Genomic DNA, 24,990 nt, shown 5'->3' on the forward strand with positions numbered 1-24,990 from the left:
AAACCATCCTAAGCCTTTCCAAAAATTATTACTTCTTTGAATTTTTAACTATTTTTTACTTTTATTTACAACAGTAATTGCAATAACAATATAATAAAAATTCACTGGATTTGTAAGACTGTTTATAGATCTTAAAAGTGTCGGTAATCGGAATATATTCAAATTATTGCACTAAATAAAACAGTAATCTGTTGCAAACTTTTTTAATAGTTCACCTCTAGTTTGGGTTTCATATTTTTTATGCTAATAGAAGTATAAAATTAAGCAAGTTAAACGATTTTAGTGTGGCCTGAATTTTATACAAATCTTCATCGATTTGAGGATGACTCATATAACTCCTTCTTAAGGGAAAATCAGTTCTGTCCAAGAGGAGAGGGACAGAACCCAACAAATCGGAAAGACCAATTGAGTAGGATGGCTTTATTTATTTGGCGTTTGCTTCTTGAAGAACATGGACCTGTATCAGTCGTCCTTCAAATTAATAGAATATCATATAAAACCTAAACAAAGCTAAGTTGTTAATTTTATATTTTGCACTGATATGCGTCTCTTCAATATGCTGAGAAATAGCTCTGAATGTAAAACTGGACGCTCATTGTATAATTGGTGATTAAAATACAAGTGAAGACATCTTTCACAAAACTTTTCCTTAAAAATGCCATTGAAATGCTTTATAACCACTGAAAGAATTTAGTCGCTTGGGCGGTCAATTACCAGATAAAAATGCCAACATTATAAAAACAATTTTCAATAAAAACTCTCGGTATGCAAAATCATGACTAAAGTTACTTTCTTTTCAACGCATATCTGACAGCAAAAGATTTTATTTCAAGTAATTTAACAAAAGAAACAATGAAAACTCTTCCATAAATAGACATTTCGAGTGCTGTCCAAATACCCCCTTTGACCTGCACCGATGATAAAATATGGTGATCATCATCTTGTCGAAGGGAAAATGTAGGACAAAAGGAAAAAGTTCATTGTTACCGCCTCAACAAAAGACGAAAGTATCGGGAAACAATCTCTGCTCGTGGAATAAGTCAGAGAATTGAATGCCTAGAGGACTATCTTCCGTGTCAGCAAAACTGGGAAAGTTCTGTTACTTTTTCTTTGTTTAACAAGTAACGACGCCGGTTAGCTGTTTTACATGCTAACGACGGTTTTATTTCGAAGCTCCCAAACGTAAACAACTATGGCGCCCTCGCAACGTCGATAACCTCTTCTTTAGTAATTTCCTCCTCAAACAGATGAGACTGATCGGCGTTTGTTCGTCCCATTTTTTCCAGCTTTTAATTTTCTCAGAAAATGTTAATTTGCGTTCATATATATGCGAGATAAACTGTTATGATAAAATGCATCATGAGTTAAGAACAAAGTGCTGGAGTAAATCGTGTCGGAACTCTTTCCATGATAAAAATGAAATCGTAACTCAAATGCTGTCTTTACTTTTCGTAAATATTGGAGTAATTAGCTTTCTGAAATGTAAAGAAAGCAAGAATTTAATTCACAGTTAAAAGGGAATATCTTATTTCAAAATGTAAGATATACCAAAGTTGCATAATATTCTTGTAAAATCAGAGAACGTTAGAAATGACTTCAGTGTGGTACCCTTCACTTTCTAAGGTTTTCTCCACAGAGGAATATAGCACTGCAATGGTACTATCAATTAAATGAGGATCTTGTAATGTAGTTAAAAAATAAAAGTTTCAAACCATAGCTTATGTTACAGACACTATACGATTTCTTCCTGGAGTGAGGCAAGTGAAAAATCAAACATGCCTTCGCCGTAAATCAAACTAGCAACCCTACAGTTTGCTAACTGGATATGTAAACCAGCGCTTACGAGATTTTTAGCCTTATAACCCATATACACACACAAAACGCCCCTTTGGGCTAAAATTATTTAAAAACAGCATATCTTTAGAATTTCAGCTAGACAGTGGCTCGTAGCTTTCCGAAAGACTGTAGATAACAATGTTTTATTCTGTTGCCACTGCTCGCTTTGAAATAGTTGAGTTTTTTAATCAAGAATTCGTTAAAAGTTTACAAAATATGAAATAGATAATAAAACAGATTCGAAATTTAAGATTCTGGCTTCCAGGTGCCCATATTCGAGTGGAGGACTACGGTGTTTAAAATGTGATGGCACTAGGTACTTTTGATTTTCACAGAGCGAGAAACATACATACATTAAGGCAGATTCTTCATTATTTAGTTTCTTTAAATATGATGTAGCGCTCTAATATTTTGTGGCAACAATGTGAAAAGGCAAACGCCGTTTTATAGTGGACGAAGCCAAATGTCAAAAGGAAATTAATAGCTCTTCTGGGCAAATTGCCTCTTTGGGATAAAAATGCAGCCTTTACAGACCTTCTGACCAAAACATATTCTGCTAAAACTCTAAGGTCTCTGTATTTATATTTTACTCAAGGATATACAAACCAAGTAACTAACTATCACCTATCTCACTATTATTAAAGCTTCAAAATTTCTTACATGATATATACAAATTTGTAAGCATAAGTTTATTAGAGAAACTAAACAATGTTAGATTTATATATGTATATCTATATAAATATCTATTCACCCAAAATGCCGTTACAAGATTAACAGTACCTCTGGGCTAATGCCCACTTAGGCTTAAAAAATGGGAAAGGAAAATATTAAAATATTATAAGAAAGAAATATAATAAGAAAATAATAATGATTAAATATAAATAATTTTTAATAGTTTATATTTAGAAATTAATTAAAGATTTTAAACCGATAGGCATTACAGTAGATGCCGCTTAATGTAATCGTGGTTAATGTTACGATTCGGATATTGTTATCGAATTATTGAAGTCTCATCCTTTTCTATACGAAACCATGGGAAATACATGGCTTACTGTTATCGAGAATTCGGTTAATATGATCAAAAATCTGACAGAAAAAATTTTAAACTGAAGTAAAGTACGCACCTTAAAAATGCATTATAATGTTACTAATTGGCAAATTATGTAGAACTGTCATCAAGTAAGAGATTATGTCGCCAAAATTTCAGTTTTGATTTTATTCAACCATTTAAAATTAGGCAATAAAGCAATCTTAGCTAGATGTAGATTTTCAAAAACTGTTTGGATTTTGAGGGGATCAGACACCAGTCACTTTCCTTCAGGAGCAAAAAAATGTCTGTAGAATCCCCTACCCCGGATGTTTCTTTCTAAAAACATCCTCCCCAAACCAAGGCTACTTTTTTGCCTAGTTCTAAATTTTATACTGGCAAGTTCTCTTGTAATGAAGGACACGTTATGAACAGTTCTTAAACTAACTTTAGCATTAAAGAAATTGTAAGCAATACATAAATAAACTTTTGCATTTTCCTGAATAAAATGCCGCGAAAAGACGTATTTCTTTCTTTCTAGTTATATTTATATTAAATTAGTTAAAATCCACTGCCATTTTGAAGGATATTGTTTATCATCGTTTAATGTTATCCTTCGGTTAATATTATCCGAATAGCCATGTACAAACGTGAACACATTAAGCAACGCCTATTGTATTATATAACAAAACAAAACAAAAAAGAAACTTAGTCAAAATTTGCTTCATGACTTGCACTTCTAGAACTTACTCTAATAAACCCTACACTGTAACAATACGAGAGAAATATAGTATTTGTTTTTATTTTAAAAGAAGACGCGCGAAAGACACGAGATTTAGATGACCAAATTCACGTGATGGTGAGTTACTGTTCATCACATTTCATTTCGTACATCTGTGCAGGTTTTATCGGAGTGAAAAACTACGTTCTCATCGAGAATCAACCACGGCGCTTACAGATTACTAGCTGAATTGCAAACCACTATTTCACAAGGAAATATATCGGAGAATAATCCCTTACTTTTAGGGACTTTATAACTTCTCAGGGATTTCCAAGGCACATGTATTGTATAACACTGGGTCTTTAAAGAGCTAAAGAGGGATACTTTAGATTAAGACGACGCTGAGAAAAGTCTGAAGAATAAATAAACGGTTAACTTAAAAAAAAAAAAAAAAAAAAAAAAAAAAAAAAATCTGAAATGTTTCAGATTTTAAATTACGTCCAAAGGGGCGTTTTTTAACATTTTGTGTGTTACCTTTCTTTATTAAATATCATGTTCTTCGCACTTAAACCATAAGATCCAGTGCAACAGCAATATCGCAAAATAGTTTTAAAACGAGCATATCTTTAGAATTTCCGATACAGAGACTCACGCGCTGGAGATATAAATGTTTTTTTCTGTACAACGTTGCCATTCTCGCTTTTAAATAGTTGAGTTTGTTACTCAAAAATTCGTTAAAGTTTTACAAAATATGAAATCGATAATAAAACAAATTCCAAATTTCAAATTTGGGATTCCAGATGCCCATATTCGTAGTAGGATTACGTCATTCAAAATTCGATTGTTCTATGTACTGTTGTTTTATCACAATACGAGAAATATACATACATTTATGCAGATTTTTCATTATTTAATTTCTTCAAATATAATGCAGGACTCTAACATTTTGTGGCAACAGTTTGAAAAGTGAACCGACATTTATGAGTCCGACGCAAAATGCCAAAACGAAAGCAATAGTCCTTCGGGACTCAAGTCCCTTTGGACTAATAAATAGAGGATAATCTTTTAAAATAAATAGCTTAATATTTATAAGAGATTTTTTTTCCTTTTCGCTCTGAAACAGAGGCCGTTATTTCGTTAATTTAAAACTGCTGAAGTGTGGTTTATACGCAGTTCAGCAGTTTTATGTTAAGAAACTCACGGAATTGATAATTTGTTTACGATTAAGCGAGATCTGCATAAAATTATCTCTTAAAACTCATAGCGATTTTTCTGCTTCTAATTATGGAGCGCTTTTCTCACGTGTATAATTGCAGGTATTTAAAACGTTACCGCATATATGCAGATTAATTGCAAAAGATGATAGAATCGGAAATCCTGAAATTCGCCTCTAGAATTCGAATGTATTTTTAATTAAACATTAATCATATTTTTAGACACAAAAAAATCTTTAAAGAAATTAGCTTTTATTTGAACATTTCATATAAATATGCAGATATCAATGAAACTGATGATTTATTTCTTAATAAGAGAAGTATTGCAATAATATTAAAGATTTAACCTTTTTCATTTAATAACATAAAGTTACGTAATCTGCTGTTTAGTTCAAAAATTCTGCAATCTAGATCTTTTCCTTAATATCCAGGTCATGATTATCAACTTGAAATTTGTAATTCGTGGAAATTGGGACTTTTGCTTTAAACATCCAGTTTTATCGCCTTCAGTGTTTGGATGGAAAGCATAAACCACAGTTTTAGTTCAAAACTTTGGGAAAATATATTTGTAGCTTACTGACTACCAACAGAAGTGTTAAAAGTGAACACGATTTTGTTATTTCAATGAACCTGGGATAGGAATATAACATCTCAAACGATCTGAGTGCTACATTTTAATTTTTTAAAGAGAATTAAAACTTCCATGCTTATTGTTTATTTAAATTTTGAAAAATTATCTCTCGTCTACATCTGGTTTTATTTAGAATAATTATAAAAAAGTGTAAAAAAAGTTGGCTTGTTATTCAAATATTTTTATCAAAATATTTTGCAAAAAATGAAACTTATTATGCATTTAGTTTCCTAAATTTTGTTATTATCTTCTTAATAAATACATGTGTATTTTTAAAAATTATATTCTTATGCTTGTTTGTTATTAAACTAAGATATCAAATTTTACTTTACAAGGCATTTTCCCCCTCCTTCCAGCATGCCTTTGTACTGTAACAGTAGCACACTCGGCGCGTTTTCGAGAGGTCCAGGTTGGAGTCCCAGCGAGGAGGCATTGCACATTCTTCAGTTTTCTTACTCCAAAAAATTCTTAATGACTGTACAGTGGCGCCCGAACTAAAAGGTGATGGTCAATAAATCATCACCACCAGGATTTGACGACCGGGTTCCCTAATCCCCAGTTGCGCTGTCAAAGGCGGTTATATTAAGTATTTTCTCCCTCCTTCCAGCATGCCTTCGTGGTGTAACGGAAGCACATTCGGCACGTATTCGAGAACTCCAGGTTCAAGTCCCAGCTAGGGCACTGCACATTTCTTATATCGTCTGCTTCACAATAACCTAATGACTCTACAGCTTTAATAACCTTTAATATTATATAAACATTTTATTATTATTATTGTTCATATATAAAAGGTTAGAAAGATTTAAGAAGGTTTTAGAATTCTGCATCGGATTCGCATTGGATAAAAAACTTAGGATTCGTCCTATGTCTGATTTTTATTAACTTTAAGACATTCTAATTAAGCAAATTACAAAGACATGCCTCATCACTTTGCAGAGTGAGCACTTAAACTCTCCATTGGGTGTAGGTTTAATTACTCGCAAAATTAGGGCGGGAGTTTGAACGCAACGAGAAGTATAATATTCATCTTCACTCTGATTATCCAATGCCACTTGTTGTCTAAACTTAGTTCAAGATCAACTGAATTCAGGGACAGGAAAGGGAGGAGTTAATCACTTGTTGAAAAAATACAAATAATTAAGTCAATAAAAACAAAGGACAAATACTAGCTCGCCTTCACCTTAAACGCTCATTGGATCACCAGATTTAAAAGGAAATTATTTAATAACTTGGTAATAACTTTTCGTTTGCCTTCAGATGGTCCATCTTTCATTTATTACTTTGATTGTATATAACATTCTACTGTCTGGTTTTAGTTAATATCTCATTTGCATGATATTTAATATTTATGGGTATTGATTGCTATTTCGCTAAGTATTGTATACTAAAATAGGTTATTAATTTCATCACGTGTGGGTAAAAACGTACCGTCATCAGGAAAAAATTCCAGTTAAACACTAATTAAGTTAAACACATTTATCATACTTGAACTCAAATCGAAGGTTTTCAAGGTAACGGTGCTGGTTAATTGGTTACGGAGCAAATCGTAGAACTTTGCGACAGTAATATGAGTAACTTTTTACAGTAGTGACTCAGGTTTGTAATAGTAACTGAAGAAAATTTACTTATCTTAAAATTAAGCAGCATTAATGGTTATTTTTTTATAACCACTCTCGATTAAACTAAGCGAAATAAGCTACAAGTAGGCCATGCTCTACGTTGTAGCTATAATCAGGTTTAATTAGTTTCGTAAGAAAGGCTAGAGAAGCATTTACCATATGGTTAAGCATTCATCACATGGAACATATAGCCCCAAGCCTTCTTAGTCCACTGCAGAAATTTAAAATTTTCCATCTAATGCAAAGCAGGAAATGGCAGACTCCCTCGATATGTTTTTCTATTCCTTACTGATTGAATAACTGAATAAATATCTCCAGTATATAAAAAATTAGTCTCTAAGACCCATATGAAAAGGTTAATAAAAAGTATTTAGAAATAGGTAATAAATATATCATTTTATACATTTCTCATATGCATGATATAAAACATTTAGTAATCCAAAAGAACAAAATCTTTTCGCATTCTGTAAATAACACAACATGCTTAGATAAGCATTTTATAACAATTTTTTTGTTTGGTTTTTTAATTATGGCAAATCACTCAAGGCTATCTTCCGAAAAGGAGGGATGCCTTCGTTGAGGATTTCCTATTGAAAACTGACTAGTATAGCCGCTATGCATGGGGAAAACCCCGGAAACACATGCAGCCAGCCTATTGGCGGGATTTGAACCTCCGACCGAACTACCAGTGTTCAGCGACTTTACTACTCGGCCGCTGGTGGGCTTCTGTAGCAGTTGTATATAATACAAAATGATAAAACTATGTGTTATTAATTGTGCTAATTGCAAAATAACAATTTTATTAAAAGTATGGCTATTTTTTAAATAGCTAAGTTTACTAGGGAAAATGTATTGCTGTAGTTTGAAACATAAATTGCCGATCGTTTTCTGTGTAGGGTGGCAACATATCACGGAGCTTGCAATCAGCCAGATAAAGTATTTTACAAGAGAATGACGACCTGACAGCGTTGTGTAACTCAATGTTATACAAAAGGGGAAATACTAAATTATAAAGTTTTACCATAAAAGAAAACTTAGTTTTGAAACTTTAGCTTTGATAATCTGAAACAAAATAAATGTATAAAGTTTATAAAACTTCACTGAATGAAGTTATTTTTGCTGTTGTAGGTGCTGATGGCTATCTTCAGGCCCGCAAAAATTTTCTGTTGCTCTAAATATAGACGGAATTTTTGTTGAATAATCAGCATTTAGTATATGAACAGTAATACAATTACAACTGATAAATGGTTAGAGGATTTGTTGTTTGCTTTAAAAAAAATTATTCTTCTGTTCTGAACTGATAAAAAAAACCAAGAATTTCATCATATATAAGTATATTTGGTAACCAAAAGTCAAGCTATTTTAAAGAAAAGAATGGCAACTCCCTCATTTAAAAAGAAAATCCATAATTTGACCAACATTATGAAAGCTAGTCAAAGAACTCCATGGAATATGTTCCTATCTACAGCAAATGTAACCGACACGTCCCATACAAATATACATATATTGGGCAAAAAATTAGACACTTTATGAAAAATTCGTCACTGTTTTGCTTTGCGCAACGAGAGATCCCTATGCTTTTCAAGTAAGCGAACGTATAAGTGGGTCCTGAAGCAGACGGCCATAGTATAAGCAATAAACGCGTTGCTTGACAACTATGTTACTGCAAGAAAGATGTTACTGAGAGGAAAAAAGGAGGGCAACAGAATCTTGATTTATCATACCTCAAATGATCCCTTTCCAGTATATATCTTTTGCCCTGTTTTGGTCCTGTATGAAGTTTTACATAAATAATATAATTTATTCTTACAGTTTAGCATTTTCCAAACTATCTTTTTACTCCATTAGGCTTTCTTAAATCACGTTGACGATGCAGCATTTTCCATAGGGATCGTTTGGAAAAACAAATATTTGCGAGGTGTTACATATATATATAATCATGTAATTTTTCTATGAATTACATTTAACATTTAGCAGCACAAAATGCAGCGAAGCTTCTCACGTGGCTCTCAACTCCGCGTCCGAATGATTAGCGTCATTCCCAAATGTTACTTGGTACAAGCTGCAATTATTTTATTTCCGTTTGTTTTCATATGGTTATTCTTCTTGGAATTTAAGGTTAATTTTCAGTTTGGATCTACAAGAAACACGAAGGAAGTAGGTGAAGAACATGAAGAAATGAAGAAGATATGATTTCACCGTTAACTTATGAAGCTTTTACGAGAAATTAAAGCATATGTTCAGCAAGCACAATTTCAATTCAGGCAAAGTTTGGCCAAGAACTAAAGAAAAGAGTACTAATTTTTCATTAAGTAGTAATTTTGAATTCACATACAAAATGATAAATATTATTTACTTATGGCACGCGACTTATGTACAAATATGCTATAATGTTTTGCCTCACATATTTTCGCGCATTCGTTTATTTTCTCTATTCCATAGAAAAAGGTGCATCGTGGTTCTACTAGAACTGATGTTAGCGGTTTAACAATATTTAACTTAAAAAAAGAAAATGAGTTTGCTAGTATAACACAAAGTACAATGAAATGTGCTTTTGTGCAATGAAAAGAAGTGAAGTAAATATCAAACCAGCATGTGAATTTAGACCGAATAATACTGAACTAACAGCCAAAGATTTCCCCTGAAATGCCTAAAAATTGGTTCATACCGAGGAAGCAACTTCTTGAAAATAACAATGACAGATCCCTTGCTCAATTTTAGATTTGACTTTAAGCAGGAAATTCCACACATATGGAACGGAATTACCGTTGAAAACAACAACGCTAAGATCTACGGACAAAAGGCCTTGACTTTAATGGAATAAACTCCATTGGGGCTGGACTACAGAAATGTGACATCTCGCCTAATGTGTTCATATCTGCCTTTATAATAATGATACCAATACAAAGTGGATACGAGGGTTTGAATGAATGCTGTTGAGCTTGCAAAAGGTAGGTCTTTAATATAATGTGAGTGCTTTACGTATATTCTGAATTGGACACTTAGGGTGAACTTAATCCAGTAATGGAGTACATTCATATTTTGCGTTATATATGCGTTATCTTTTGGTAACAATCCTAATAAGTCAGCTATGTACAAAAGAATTTTACAAAATGTTATTTGTAACTGCATCGGACCCAAACTGTCATTAACTAGTTCTACGAGCTTTTCAGGGAGCTCTGCCAATATTCCTTGACTAAAATTTCCAGAGTGGAGTTCGATCTAAATTCCACGGATCAATTCAAGTGAAGCCTGAGATATCTCATTGATCTGACATAACATCGGGAATGTTTGATGTTGTTAAAATCAATGTGAACATCATACCAAGATTTCGAGCATTGTTTCTGTCATTCGTTGACATAAGAGTAAACGAAATATTCATTATCCTTTACTAAAGTCAAATTTTTGTTTGTAAGCGTATATTCAAATAAAGAAACAACTTTAGTTGTGAATCTGCAACTGGGTTATCTCTTATACAATTCGTAAGATAACTCACTTGACCTTCGTTAAATGTTCCTAGCTGATGAAAAAAGGAAAGATTTATGCTGCACTAGAAACATTTGAATTTATTGACCAAACCGTGACAGAAGAAACTTCTTTTTAAACGTTTCCTCCTTCCTTCCATATATACATATTATGTTTTAAAAGAAGATAAAAAATAGATATAACTGTCTGCATTATAAAAGCAACGTTTTAAGAGAATGACTATTTCGTCATGATATAATCCTCGTTCAGCGTAGATTAAAAAATTTCAGACTTTAATATGATAGAATTTTCAGCACACATCACGATCAGTGATTCCATTTTTTTTTTTGAAAATTTAAAAAGGAAAGCTGAAGTAGCATTATTTCATTTATCTATATATTTTTTAAGCTTTTGAATAAGGGGAAGAAAGTTTAACAGGACTTTTTTTTTAAAACTCATATTATACTTATATCATGATTCGATAAGTATGTATTTTATTGTTATTTATGCGCTGTTGAACATCCTTTATTTTTAATTCTGGGCGAATAAAAATATTACATATTAAAACTACTCTAAATAAACAAAACATATACAAAAAATTGACGTTAATTAAAAATATATTAAATTAGAAATAGCCTGAGAAATGCTAAACGATTAGATGGATATATCACTCGATAGAAATTTTATGTTTATCTGTGATTGCTAGGAATGTATAGAGAAAAATCAGCAATGTAATGCATAATTCGTTTTTTTACTTTCTTCCATGAATTAAAGAAATTATTGTAATCGCGAAATATTTCGGGTATCATATTTCAAAGGAAATATCCATGTTGACCGTACCCGAATCCATTTGGACGAATGCTTTTGTGCGACGTCTGCACGTACGGGCAGAATAAAAGGCTAATTTTTCAAAAACGGATTGTAAAAGGAATTCGAGAGAGATTTTTTTTTCGCGATATCTGTACGTAAGTACTTCCGTATGTACTGTGTATATACGTAACTCACATAACTCAAAAATTATTAGCCGCAGAAAGTAGAAATTTTGCATATGGGTCTGCAAATCTATAACATCTAGTTGTGCACCTCTATTTTTATTGTGGCGGTACTAAACATGGTCTTTATTTTCGAAATCCTTGGTCGTAGTTATATACTTCTAATTACACAAGTATTTGAAATGACGAAAATATTCATGTCTTGGAAAAGTGAAATTTAAAAAATTATCTGCAAATAACAAAAATCTAACTATATGCATAATAACAGTTTATATATGCAGTTAGTTTAATAATAAATATGAAACAGTATTATCAGTTTATTGTTGTAAATAACTATCTTCTGTATTTAACAGTTTATTGTTTCACAAAAAGTGTATATAATGTAATAGGCCGTAAATGTGACATCTCGCCTGTCCACATTAGATTTGTTTTTGCTTGTAATTGATATATAGACTGACTATCAAAAAACGAGTTGCATCCAAAAGTGCAGCCAGATGATTTGTTTTTCTTTTATTTCAATAAAGTTTCATTATATTCTACCCTTAACCGGATATCCTGTTTTGTTATATGTCAGCATCTATTACTATCTAATATGTCTACTGATATTTAATATGTCTGAAGAATAGTTAACGTTACTGATCCAACGCAAAATATATAGATGTTGCCATTTTTAGGATACGCTAATTATGCTAAAAAATTGCTTCCGAATGGTAAACAGGTTTAAAGACGAAAATAATATCACGAAATCTGTTTGGATAATGATAACTGAAATTTCTCAGTGCAAAGTTAATTGGATCAGTCTTACTTTCTAAAAAATCCTAACTAGTAATTTGAGTTCTTAAGCGTGTCCGATTTCAGGTAATGATTACAAAACGATACACTGTTTACTTTTCAAAATGATGGAGGTAAGGTCTTGTAATCACTGAACCAATTTGCCTCGATAGTCACTGATGTTTCTGTCGTGGCCTATCAATCAGGGATATTCAAAGATACGTGTTTCCCTGTTTTATGATCAGTACATGTGATGAAACAATTCTGCGGTTTCTTAAAGCTCTTCCTCGATCCTCCTCTTTCTGTGTGGGAGGGCATTAGAATTGATTATTCGCCATGGGAATTCATGTTTAACTCCTACGCTAATGCCATCTGTTTTCTCAAATACTTAAAACCCTTACCTATTGCGAAACTGAATAGGTATTATGTTAATCGCAGAAAATGTACCTATTGATGGAAAAAGACTTACTACTTCTTTGGAAGTACTTTGGGTACGCTGTTATTGTATGTAAAAGGGGCACCCAACTTGAAATTTAAAATTAAGTCTTGAAATCTACCCAGTTAAAATGTTTCTCTAATTTAAAATAATATGATTAATAACTTTAAACATTTTTTTTTTTAAATTTAGTATTTACCCTGTTATTGTACGGAAAAGAGGCACCCGGCTTAAAATTTAAAATTATGTCTTGAAATCTACCCAGTTCAAATGTTTGTCTAATTTAAAATAATGTGTTTAATTTTCAACACCTTTTCTTAAAATTTAGCATGTAACATAATGGTATGCATAGCATATCAAGTAATGGGATTAACTAATTAATAGAATGGGGTGGTGATGGTACACTGCACAGGTGGCCCAACTCCATGTGGTAACTGGTGTTGCTGCGTTTGTTAAAATTGCGTATAACGTATTGCATACAGAGCAAAAATACATTTATCATAAATCTATCAAAAGTGCTAATGCATAACAACATTGAAGGCATAGAACACTAGCGGCAAGAGCCTGTCTGTTCGAGAGTTCAAGAACATTCTGACTTTTTACTTTGTTTAAAAAAGTTTGCAGACTGGATTAGATACAGCTTCTTAATTTTTCGGTTGTATCTTAGGTCCTCTGATTTGTTATACTGTAGAAAGATTAGGTTATTTCGAGATGAAAAATTAGCAACGCCTTCGACTGGAGTCGAACCACGGACCTCTGGAATACTCGCCCAGCAGGCATACCACTACGCCAAGAAGTATCTTATATACTCTCCCTTTCAAAGGACGACTGGGTTTTTTTAGGGGACCCAATCGCCAAATCCTGGGTGGGGAGGATCATCATCCACCACCCTTTTAGTTCTGGCGCCACTGTAGATACATTAGGTAATTTTGGAAGCAGGAAAGATGAAAAATGAGCAACCGCCTTCACCGGCAATTGAATCACGGACCTCTGGAATACACGCCCAGCATGCAGACCACTACACCACGAAGGAACGGCAAGAAGGCGGGAGAAATACTTTATAACAGTTGATACGATATCAGAAAAGCAAAAGAATCATTGATCCGTCAGTCTTTGATGACAGACACAGTGCAAATCGCTAAAATCCCTTGACACTAGCCGTGACGTTGTTATTCTTGTAATGTCAAGTGGAGCCTTAAATGAATGAATTATTGCTCAGAGAGTCTAAAACATTTCTCTTTATCCTTTCTTTTTTGCATTATGCTTTAGTAAATTTATTTCTCTTCAATACAAGGAGTTATGTCCATCTGCATTAATCGAACAAACCTATATGAGCAAGGTACGTCTTTTGGATGAAAGGAAGAGACTACCAAATTGCCTTAAATTGGATCTAATTATTAAATTGCATCTAGGATTTTTCTACAGAAAAACTCCCATACAATTTCCTAAAAAGTGAATATATAGAATTTCCTGTTCCTAAAAAGTGATAATACGATTTCTGAGAAAAATTCTTTTTATGCTTCAGAGAAATATTAATTGTTTAAATAATCTATACTATTAAAAACTATGTGTGGCTGTTTGTTTGTTAGTGGCATCATCTCCAGCGGAACGGCGGCGAGTTGAATTTCGAGAGAGATACTCGCCGATTCCAAAAATTAGTGGGAAGCCATTTCAACAATTATCATCTTTGCACGACTTTAATCAGCCATTAAAAACTCGGACAACGCTAAGTTTCGCACTAATTTTTCCGGGTGGCAACACTCTCGCAAGCTGGAGATAAAAATCTGTTTTATTTCGAAAAGTATTGCCACTGTTCGCTTTCAAATTATATAGTTAGTAAAAAATTTGTAAGTTTTACAAAATATGAAATAAATGTGGTATTGTCGAATATTAAGTATATTATTATTATATAAGGTCATGTTCTAACTTTGTAGAAAGCACGGGATTTCATGTGACGTCATGAAATGTCGTCGAAAATGTTTCGTTAAAGACAACTTTTTAAATAAAAATGCTGTTGGCAACTTTTTTGTTTCAAATTAAAATAATTGACACGATATGTTATCCCCACTTTAATTATTTTATTGATATTGAAGAAAAGTTGTTATAGTGCATTAAATTTAAATCATGATGTCATACGTATACGTATTAACCGGATGTATCAGAGGTTTTCGTTTCCCGGTTTGACAATAAAAAAATTAATTACGAATTGGTTGTTGCTTGAAAAGAATGAACCGATTTCATTCATACTGAAATTTCCTTATACATTTACTTTTTTTTTTTTTTTGCTTTGCACACAGAACTTATAAATTTGCTTTGGCCGCAGCCCTCTCATCTGGCGAACTTACTCGCTAGTTTAAAATTAATTTATGAGAGTAGATGAAAATGGTCGCTATTACTGCTTGAAATCAAATAATGTTTATGCTGTACGACTAACAAAATTCGTAATAATTTTAATACATAATTAAGGTAGTATGTTTTGCCAATCGAAGAAAGGACTATCTGAATATGATTGAACGATTTTGTACAGAACTTGCTAAACCATACACAAACACTTTCCTTTTAAATCCTATGTAAATTACGTAAGATATTGTCGTTCTATGTGTTATTAATATTTACACACACACATAAGCACACAATCTTTTGCACACATTCATAGGCAAAGAAGAGAAAATAATCTTTGCTCCAAGAACGAAGCTTGAGGTGCAGCTACCAGAAATAAGGACGTTTACCTACTCTGGAAGACATGGTTAATTCTGGGCCTTTATAAATGTGTTTAACGTAAAGAATTTTCCGTAGAGTGTCATGTAGTACAGGGCTAGCATAAATGACTCATTCGTTTCGAAAAGGCTATATTTTCAGAAGTATTTCACGTGCACACACGAATGGTATATGAAAAGAACCACAAACTGGTGACACGAAAGACGTCCAGACGATAAGCGAGATTATTTCATATATTTTGTAGCATTGCTGTCCAGATGTTCGTCCTGTCAATTGACCAGATACTCGGAATACAGCAAAAACACTGTGTGGAAGATTTTGCGTCAACGGATGGATTTCCAACCGTACCACTTGTAGCTCGTATAAAAATTAAAGCCGGAGGATTTTGCCTGTCGACTAGATTTTTGAGTCAAGGGTGCAGGAAGCATTGGAAGACAAAGATTTCGCCACCAAAAGTTGATAGTCAGCGATGAAGCAAAATTCCACTTATCCGGGAAACTTGGTGAAACAGTGAAAACATCTTGGTGAGTTTGTGGTTCTTTTCATGTATTTTTCATTTGTGTATGCGTAATACTTTTGAAAATATAGCCTTTTCAAAATGAATGAATCATTTATGCTAGCCCTGTATTTTAAAAAGACGAAGACATAGTTCATACTGCAGTCCAAGAACCTAATTTAGGTAAAATAAAAAAATGTGAAGGATATATGAAAGTATATGTTTTATATACTTGAATGTGGTGGGTAGATGTTATAGTATAGTAGAAATTAAATAACTAGTATTTCAGTTTAATAGCGAAAGTTGAAATTAAACAAAAGAAAGAAATTTCTAAAACGTTTTAGAAATTACTGTCCAGATGGACTGATCGCTGTGGTCATATACAGTCAAATGTAGTACAGGGCAAGAATGACAATGTTTTCGAAAAATTTCGATTACAAGAGATAAATGATAAACTGACCACAATTAGCAAAAATGTTTTTAGCATGCTTTAACAATTTTATTATTTTATAATTATTTTGAATAAAATATCTGCATATAAAACAAAAGTCGATGTGTCAATAATGGAAATTGCTTTCCTTCTGAAATACTACAAGAGCGCATTTAATACACAGGAATTCAAATATAAAAAAACTATCAATTTCAATTTTTAAGGGGATTTTAATTTAAAAAATAAACTAAACATCATTATCGCATTTAAAGAATGGAAGACAAGGAAGATTAAAGCCAGCTATACTTTTGTTATTGAAGGCATGGATTCATCTCTATTTTGATTTAATAATTTGAATAAAATAAATATTTTTAAATTGAAGCAGTCTACCTTGAGACAGCCATTTTATTTTCTATTATTTTCTAAATCCTGATTTCGAAGAGATCTGATTGAACAAAAGAATTTATTCTTACCTTGATCGGGGGAATTAACTTGGAATATCCTTTGTAATTCTTCTGGAGACATCTGGTAGTGAAACTGGAAATAAAAAACAAATAAAGAAATTTAAGTTTGAATAAAAAGATTAAATAAAATAAGACAATCTCTTTTCTGTTCATGTAATAAATATAATATAATACGTATACGTAATAAAGTAAATTATCCTAAAATTAAAGAGTTGATACTAATATTATACTAGATGCAAAACGTATTAAGAATTTATCTCTACTTCTGCTGTATGAAAGACTTTTTTATTAACCCTGAGCAAAAAAATTTTCTAATTGCACAACAATGTAATATAAAAAATCCGATGTGAATACCGCATGACTTCTTTGTACGGCTTATTAAATTGTACACGTTACACACATTGCTGCACTCGATTAAAACATTCATTCGAATTATTCTAATTAATTAAGAGATCACACAAGGCGAGTTGAAAATGACATCAGAAATTGGAAATTTTGGAATTAAATATCTCAATTAATTTTTGTCGCACGGGTCTCAAACTTCTTATTATTTTATTCTTTCATAACGAGAATAAAACGTTCTCAAATACAATGGAACGAAGAGTTAAATTAAAAAGTTAGATTTCGCTATCTGCAGAAAATTAATATTTTTAAAAATTTGACTTCGCTAAAACAGGAATATTTTTGCCATTTAAAACATTTCTGTAATTGGAAGTGTTTCTGAAAATAAAGACAGGGTTAGGACTTATAAGGCGGGTAAGGGGGGCTGGATTATATACTCTCGGGATAGGTACAACTGAAAGTTTACCATATATAGTCAATATCTATACCCCCTGAGGTATTTACACTGACTTGGTATTTTACCACGGCAATAGCATTCTGAGAAAACACAAATTACGAGCCTGGCGGTTCCAGAACCCCGAGAGAAGATCGTCCTATGTGGTTGCGCCATGGAGGTAGGAAGTAAGAGTTTCCTTTCTTATCTCCATGCGTTGGACCAAGCAGGGACTGGCTGTAAGTTCCCATTCTGGTGGTCTCACTAGCGGGAGTGGCTTGCCACTTGACCTGTATTCCGTATAATTCCATGGTATCGATAGTAATGCGACGACCAGTCCATTGGATAACATTGTATTTCGTGTTAGTCCTTCAGACTGGAGCTGCCGGTGTAATACTGGCACGGGCACTTGACGACTAGTCAAATCTTCAGGCCAATAGCTCCGCACCTAATGGTGATCTCTGTTCGCCGGGAGTGGTGACCCCGCTTGACTAGTTCAGTCATGAGTTATGGGAGAATGTTTTTGATCAGTCACCTGTAAGTATGGGATGGTCGGCAGTGTAGTGAATTTCCATGGAGGCTATTTACGCTTTACAGACCCAACTCCCGCTTTATACGGGGGTTAAAAGTTGGGGTCAGGCTTGGTTGTGCATCTACCTTAATTCGCGGTACCAGCTAATACATAGTCAACATCTAATAGGTTGTTCTCAATCATATATGAGCTTGGCTCACGAGCGGCCGAGTGGTAAAATCGCTGAACACTTGTAGTTTGGCCTGGGCTCAGTTCTAAGCGAACGGGCTGGCCACATGTGTAATATGGGTTTCCACGTGTGTAATTTCCACACGTGGTTTTCCTGTAATATACATATGCGCCAGTTTCCTTTGAAAAGCTCTCCAGACGGCACCCTTCTCCTTAGGAAGATAGTTTTGGCGCAGTATGCAGCTGTATATGCTGCAATCAAATAAGCCAAACCAATCCCATGCGAGTTTTAACAATTAAACTTGAGAAGTTTTGAATTACATATCATAATATATATTTTCGGAGTATTAAGTATCGCATCACTTCCATCAATTTTATCCAAAATCTAATATGTTGTTCCCAATGATATAAAAGTCTTAAATACTAAAATTGGAAACTTTTGATTTATATTTTAATATAGTTTTCCGCTAAAAACTGTTATTTAAGTATTTAAGTTATTTAAGTTATTCCAGTTGGCCATTAATTACCTTTTTTGAGCTTGAATAGAAGTATCACTTCCGGTTGTCCAATTTTACCCAAAAATCTAGTTAAGTCTTTATACGAATACAGAAAGCTTACATATTGAAAAAAGAAGTTTTTGGAAGTTTTATGTGAAAATTATTCCGGACGGAAAAATCGTCACACACAGACAGATAGCCATCATTGTAAAAAAGTAAAAACGTAATGCGGAGACTTTAATTCGTGCTTATTTAATGGAAATTCACTATCACATAATCGGATTGAAAACAATACTTCCTTTACTTTTATGTATATAGGTTGGCGAGAGGTAAAAATAATGGCATTTACATTATGTGAAGAAAAACTGCATGTATGCCAAAAGTGCTTCTTAAAACCAGAGATTTTAACGAAACAAACAATAACTTGAAAGGAACAAAGAACTGTAAAATCATCTGCACTCATTCTTTTCGCCACGCCTGAATTTTAACAGTATTCTTCTTTTATGCTAAATCACCCGAAAAGTATTTAAAACGCTCTTTTTTTTTTCATTTCTGTTATTTAATAGCCCTTTCAGTGAAGACTATGAATTTCCCTTTAAAAAAGGAACGAAATTAAATTACCCCAAAATCAAATAACAATGAGAGAAACGTCGCGGGGGGTGCAACCTTAAGTCTAATTTCCCATTGTGCACCTGTCACAACATATACGCTTATACTAAATTAATGAATCGCGGCGCACTATTTTCCTTGCATCCCACTTGGTGCAAAATAAAACCACCCATAAGAATTTCTTTTGTTAGAGACGAAGAATGCATCCATGGATCACGAATTAGAACAAATTTTTTCGAGCGAAAGTAAAATAAACAATGAATCGAGGTTATTCTGTATATGGGTGGAGAGTGTATTTAAAATCTGTTAGCACCCTGACACAATAGGCTTGGTATCTTTTACTGAGATAATCGCATTCAGAACTACAGTGGGATGAGTCAGGAAGCAGAATGGTTTCCGTTATCTAGCATAGGCGTCAATACGTGTTCTAATACGCCAAAAGGCCATATTTCCATTTAATTTTTGGCGTGTCTTCGAACAAACTCAAAAGCCCGTTTTCTATTAGCAATCCATCTATGATAATGTAGAAAGGTTAACTGTCATCCTGAAGTTCCGTTTGTTGTCGAAGGTTTTCTTTGCTGTCCAAGGAGATTGACATCAAGGGGAACTCAAACAAGATGAATAACAGCGCAAGCTGTAAACCTATGGGAAGGAAGTTTTGACAGGGGCAGGAATTTTAAAAACAGATAGAAATTTGTAGAAATGTGATCCTTCTAAAGATGAAAGCGTAGGCAAAATATCTCGATCTGGTACCCTGTTTTCTGAAATAAAACATTGTGGGAGAAGTAACTGTTCATATTGTTACTAATTTTCTACATAGCTAGATGATTTTTAGTGCAATTATATTTGAAATTGTTGTATTTTTCCGTGTAATGTAACGCGAAATAAATTTTAAAAGAAAGGTATGCCGAAAAAAATAAGAATACAGGGGCACTTAACATTGAGTAAATGTGTATCTCGGTAAATCGTTAGCTTGGTGATGACAACGTTTTTTAAGACTTAATTTGTCGCCACATTTAGCGAGAAATCGCCAAATCTGGCGATATTTCGGTCCGGTCCCTGTATCACCGTAATAGGTATTGAAATTCAATAATTATAATCGACCGCCATGTTAGCTGTAACCGTAATCCCACCAGTAATTTCGAGAAGCAGAAAATACTAAGAATATCTCAGTAGCCGGTTGAAAGCTATAAAAGCTCGGAGAGAGAGCGTCTGAGTTCAGTTGCGTTGTTACTGTTCTTTCGAGTTGTAGTTCCGCGTGAACTGAGTTAAATCCAAGTTAGCTTTCCCATTAGATACGCTTTGCCCTGCGTTGTGTTTAACGTTCTTAGTAGCTTGAAGTGTAACTACTGATTACTGTGTGATTATTGTGAGCACTTGTACGAATATTTCTGTGGACAATTCCAGAGTTCTGAAATATTTCTTTTGATAAAAATAAATTTTATTAACCTATATCGGACTTGTGCATTCAATCTATTACGAATCCGTACGCACGCAACAATACTATTATTCCTGAACATTATGGTGGAACTGTTATAATTTCTTTGAAAACTAACTGGCGCTATAAACTAGATGTTATGTCCAAGATTTGACTTTATTTGCAGAGGAAATAAAGAAATATTTCTTAGACTGAGGCAAGTAGATATCTTCGGAAGCATTCTGTTATCAGAAAGGTCTGTGCATTACTATGAATACTGTCTTTCTCATCCGGTATGACTTGCTATTTTTTCTACCTATTTGAGAAAGTTTCAGTGAACCATACAAATATAGATAAACTTACATCTGCCCTCGAATGAAGCTAGAAATCCGCTAGGCTTATACAAGAATGAAACAATATTTTCAAAGACAAACAACTTTCGGGTCCATTCATTATTGCTATCGATTTTAACAGTTGTTCGAATTATTCTTTTTTGCCTTTATTGACTTTCTGCGTGTTTATGTTAAATCATAGATGAATGCTTTGGGCTTTGAAATGAAAACATCCTTCTGATTATGCATGTTCCGATTACACTTATTTTAAAATTAAATAATTCAGATTGAAATTTGAAATTTTTAAATTTTAAACTAAATATTTCGCGATTAAAATGATATTATTGTTTGAAGAAGAGAGACCTTTATTATATTCTTTCGAATGCAGTTCACATTTATGCTAAATTCCCTCTAAGCGTAACTAATTTGTTTACTCCAGTCATTTCTAATTTGACACTTACTTTTATTTAAATTATTTTTAATTAAAGTTCAAATTGGTAAGCTTTTCTCTTATCTGTTATTCGCTTGATTTATTGAATGTACGGTTTTAAACGAAAGAGAATTAACGCCTTATAAAAATACCCCCCCCCAAAAAAAAATGTAAAATTTAGCAATTTTTTTTTATCTTTATATTTGTGTTTTACTTCAGCTGTAAAAGAATTCTGGACCTAATTATGAAACTAACTTCAAATATACAAAAATAAATAATGGAATAATCTATCGAAATAAATAGAGTTCTTTCACTTGAAATCAATGCAAAAGGAGCTGAAATTTACCAGCTATTGAAGAAACACAAAATTTTCAAATATTGCTATATGTTGACACAGGATAAAAAGGAAAAGCATGTTGTTGAAATACACATAGTTAAAACTCATTTTAAATATCTGATGAAGGAAAATATCATGGTCACAGTCAAATGAAATAGTAAATTATTAATACGAGGTTTAATTATTACTTAAAAGTTCTTGCTTCACACAGACAAACTAAAAAAATAGTTTTCTTTTCCTGAGACAGGCTGAGGCTGAAGCAGAAAATCTACTAACCATGGTTTTTAACTGATGCGAAAAAAATCGTGAGCTATTTGTCATTTCTTCCCTTTCGGTATGTTTGATAATCTCATAAAATTGCTATATGTCAGCTGTTCAATTTTGCAGAGATTTGCCCATGCGTATCAGCCTCTAGTGATGTCTTGACGGCTTCTGCATTTTCCTATTACCATTAGACATGCAATGTCTAGGAAAGAACCCGTTGCTCTCTTAATATATTTGAAAGAAAGAAATGATTTTTTAAAGGGTTAAAAATGCTGCTAGAGGAGATTGTTGTTATTACAGGAAGTAAACTGCTACACTCGGATAAAATCAACGGAAAATTATAAAAGTGTAGAAATACAATTTATTGTTTGTTTACAAAATCAAAACGAAAAACATTGTTTTTTTAACCAGAAAATCAGTCAAAGATTTTTTTTTACACCCTTTTCTCCTTCGTTCATTATGCGATAACAAATAGTTACATTTTCTAATTTTCGTCTTGTCTTAAAGCTGCTTTTTTCACCCAGATCATTTTCTTCGATCAATTCACATGCCCTTCCAATGACATTGAATAATTATTCGAGATTATTCAATGTTAATTATTTTTTCCGTTGGCACATTTTTTTTATTTCACTTTTTTCTTCATTAGCCGGTTATTCTCTTATAGTGGTGGAAGATTTATCATCAAGAGGCCAAGATTTCGTTTGAATACAGTCTATGATGTTGGTGGCATCCAATGAGTCAAAGCCTCTATCATGTCTGAGTTTTCACAACTTCTGCTGAAATTGTATCCATTTGGAAAACAGAGCCACAAAAATCATCAGTGAAATGAGACAAATCATATTTCCATACGCTTCTCATATTATTTTTACTCACTTCATTCCATATATGTCCAATATTTTCAATAGCTTTTCGGATATTGTTGTTTTTCCAAAATGTTATCATAGATGAGGCGTTTTCACCAAAGGCTGCTTCGATTGCCTGTGAAAGCGTTTTTCTCAAATAAAAAACTTTAAATCTCTAAATAACCCTTTGATCCATGAGTTGTTGTACGCAGGTAATATTTGGGGAGGAAGAAAATTAATTCTGATATTATTGCAAAGATTAGAATGTCCAGTAGGACGACCTGGCTCATTATCAAATAACAAGCACCTAAGCAGGTCGAATGTGGAATTTCGAATTTGCTTTATTGTCTATTTTATATTTTGTAACATTTTAACGAATATTTGATTAAGAAGATTCAGCGATTTCAAAGTAGTAGTGGCAACACTATACGGAATAAAACATGTTTATCTTCAGCGGGTAAGTCTGTCGGAAATTCTAAAGATATACTCTTTTTAAATATTTTTTCCCAAAGGGATGTTAGCCCAAATACTCTCAAAACGTGTATGTGAGTGTAAATTAAAAAATGCCGCTTTGGACGTATTATAAAATCTGAAAGCTTTCCGATATATTAAGTCCGATTTTTAAAAGAATTTTATTATTAACACAGTTAGACAAATTTTTCTAACGTTAAGATATTTAGACGTATTTTCAGTTTAATTCCAGTCTTAGATGTTATGCGTCTAATACGTATACATCTAAGACTGGAATACACGCTATGAAAACAGTACTGTTGTTTCTTACTAATTTCTAAAAAAGAAATATTGTTTTCTAGGCAATAATAATATCTTTCTAGCAAAACTAATTTAGATATCGATAAATTAAATTCACAAACCAATTATTACTAACTAATTATTTATACGTCTTTAATAGCAAAATATAATTTTTGTACATAAGATACATCTAAGTATCATATTACTTTAATATCCAGGTGTTTTTCCAATTTTATACGATTTTCTAACAAACAAAATTCTTTTATTTATTTTATTTAAATCAAATAGTATTTTTGCAGACCTTAATAATCAAAATAAATACATTATGCATTTTTCTGTATCTTTAATTGATTCGTTCAGAAGAGGAATCAGTATCAAAGAAATGTCAGTCTGGGAATGATTGCGGTCTGGGAATGATAGATGCATTATTTTCGTTTTTTTAATATAGACAGAGAATTCTTATAACCTAAAAGCCCTCTCAAGAAAAATGAATTGCGAATACCCTAGAATTTATTATTCTTTCTCCCAAATAGTTCTTTCTAGGGATTTCTGTAGATGCCGGCTACATTTTTTTAAAATAAAATTATTATCAATCTAAAATTCATATCATTATTAGTTATTGAAAGTTGTTACCAGTCTAAATTCATATTGGAATTATAGTGTTTTACAATCACAGATTACGTGTGGTTATTATGAATTTTCTGCAAAATATTTGATCATTACAGTATGTATTTATTATCAGTAAGCAATGATTCACATGAATGGTGCCCTCACTCAGTATCACTCAGTATGAATACATAACACTCAGTATTCATGCTCTTTGAATATTATACTTTGTTAATCTCATAAACAGTTCTTGTGTACTTCCTCGATCCAAAGACTCTTGTAAAAACATGGAAGAGAGTGTTGGGTGGTCTAGAAGAATACTGTGCTTTAGGTTCTTAGATTGCCTTAATCGGGCTTTACTCGTATAACCCTTACTATTACGTGACTGCAAAATATTTGGTCAAATACAAACTTCAAGGAAAAAAAACAGAACCAGACCATGATAGGAGATAAAAGCGTTATATAAAGAAAAGTTTAAAAGAAATTTTCATTTTTTTCATGCTATGAATGAGAGAGTAATTAATTTATAGCTGGAAAATGTAAATACTTCAGTAACTCGAATATAAATCTGAATTAAACAAAAGTATATTTCATAGACTGAAAGTTAATTG

The 24,990-nt window shown here is 32.7% G+C and overlaps 1 protein-coding gene across 3 annotated transcripts in view; it reads right to left on the minus strand.

Annotated features, from left to right (window-relative positions):
• Window positions 1–24,990, minus strand: part of LOC118183418 (A disintegrin and metalloproteinase with thrombospondin motifs like) — a 348,669-nt gene that overhangs the window by 100,856 nt on the left and 222,823 nt on the right. For all 3 annotated transcript variants that reach the window (XM_085814080.1, XM_085814076.1, XM_085814075.1), the window contains exon 3: window positions 16,830–16,893. In XM_085814080.1, the coding sequence (XP_085670206.1) occupies window positions 16,830–16,893 (64 nt within the window). The remainder of the gene's footprint in view (window positions 1–16,829; window positions 16,894–24,990) is intronic.

The sequence above is a fragment of the Stegodyphus dumicola genome, chromosome 1 (assembly GCF_044657685.1).
Source record: "Stegodyphus dumicola isolate Sdum_Otavi_A_Nest chromosome 1, ASM4465768v1".
Lineage (NCBI taxonomy): Eukaryota > Metazoa > Arthropoda > Arachnida > Araneae > Eresidae > Stegodyphus > Stegodyphus dumicola.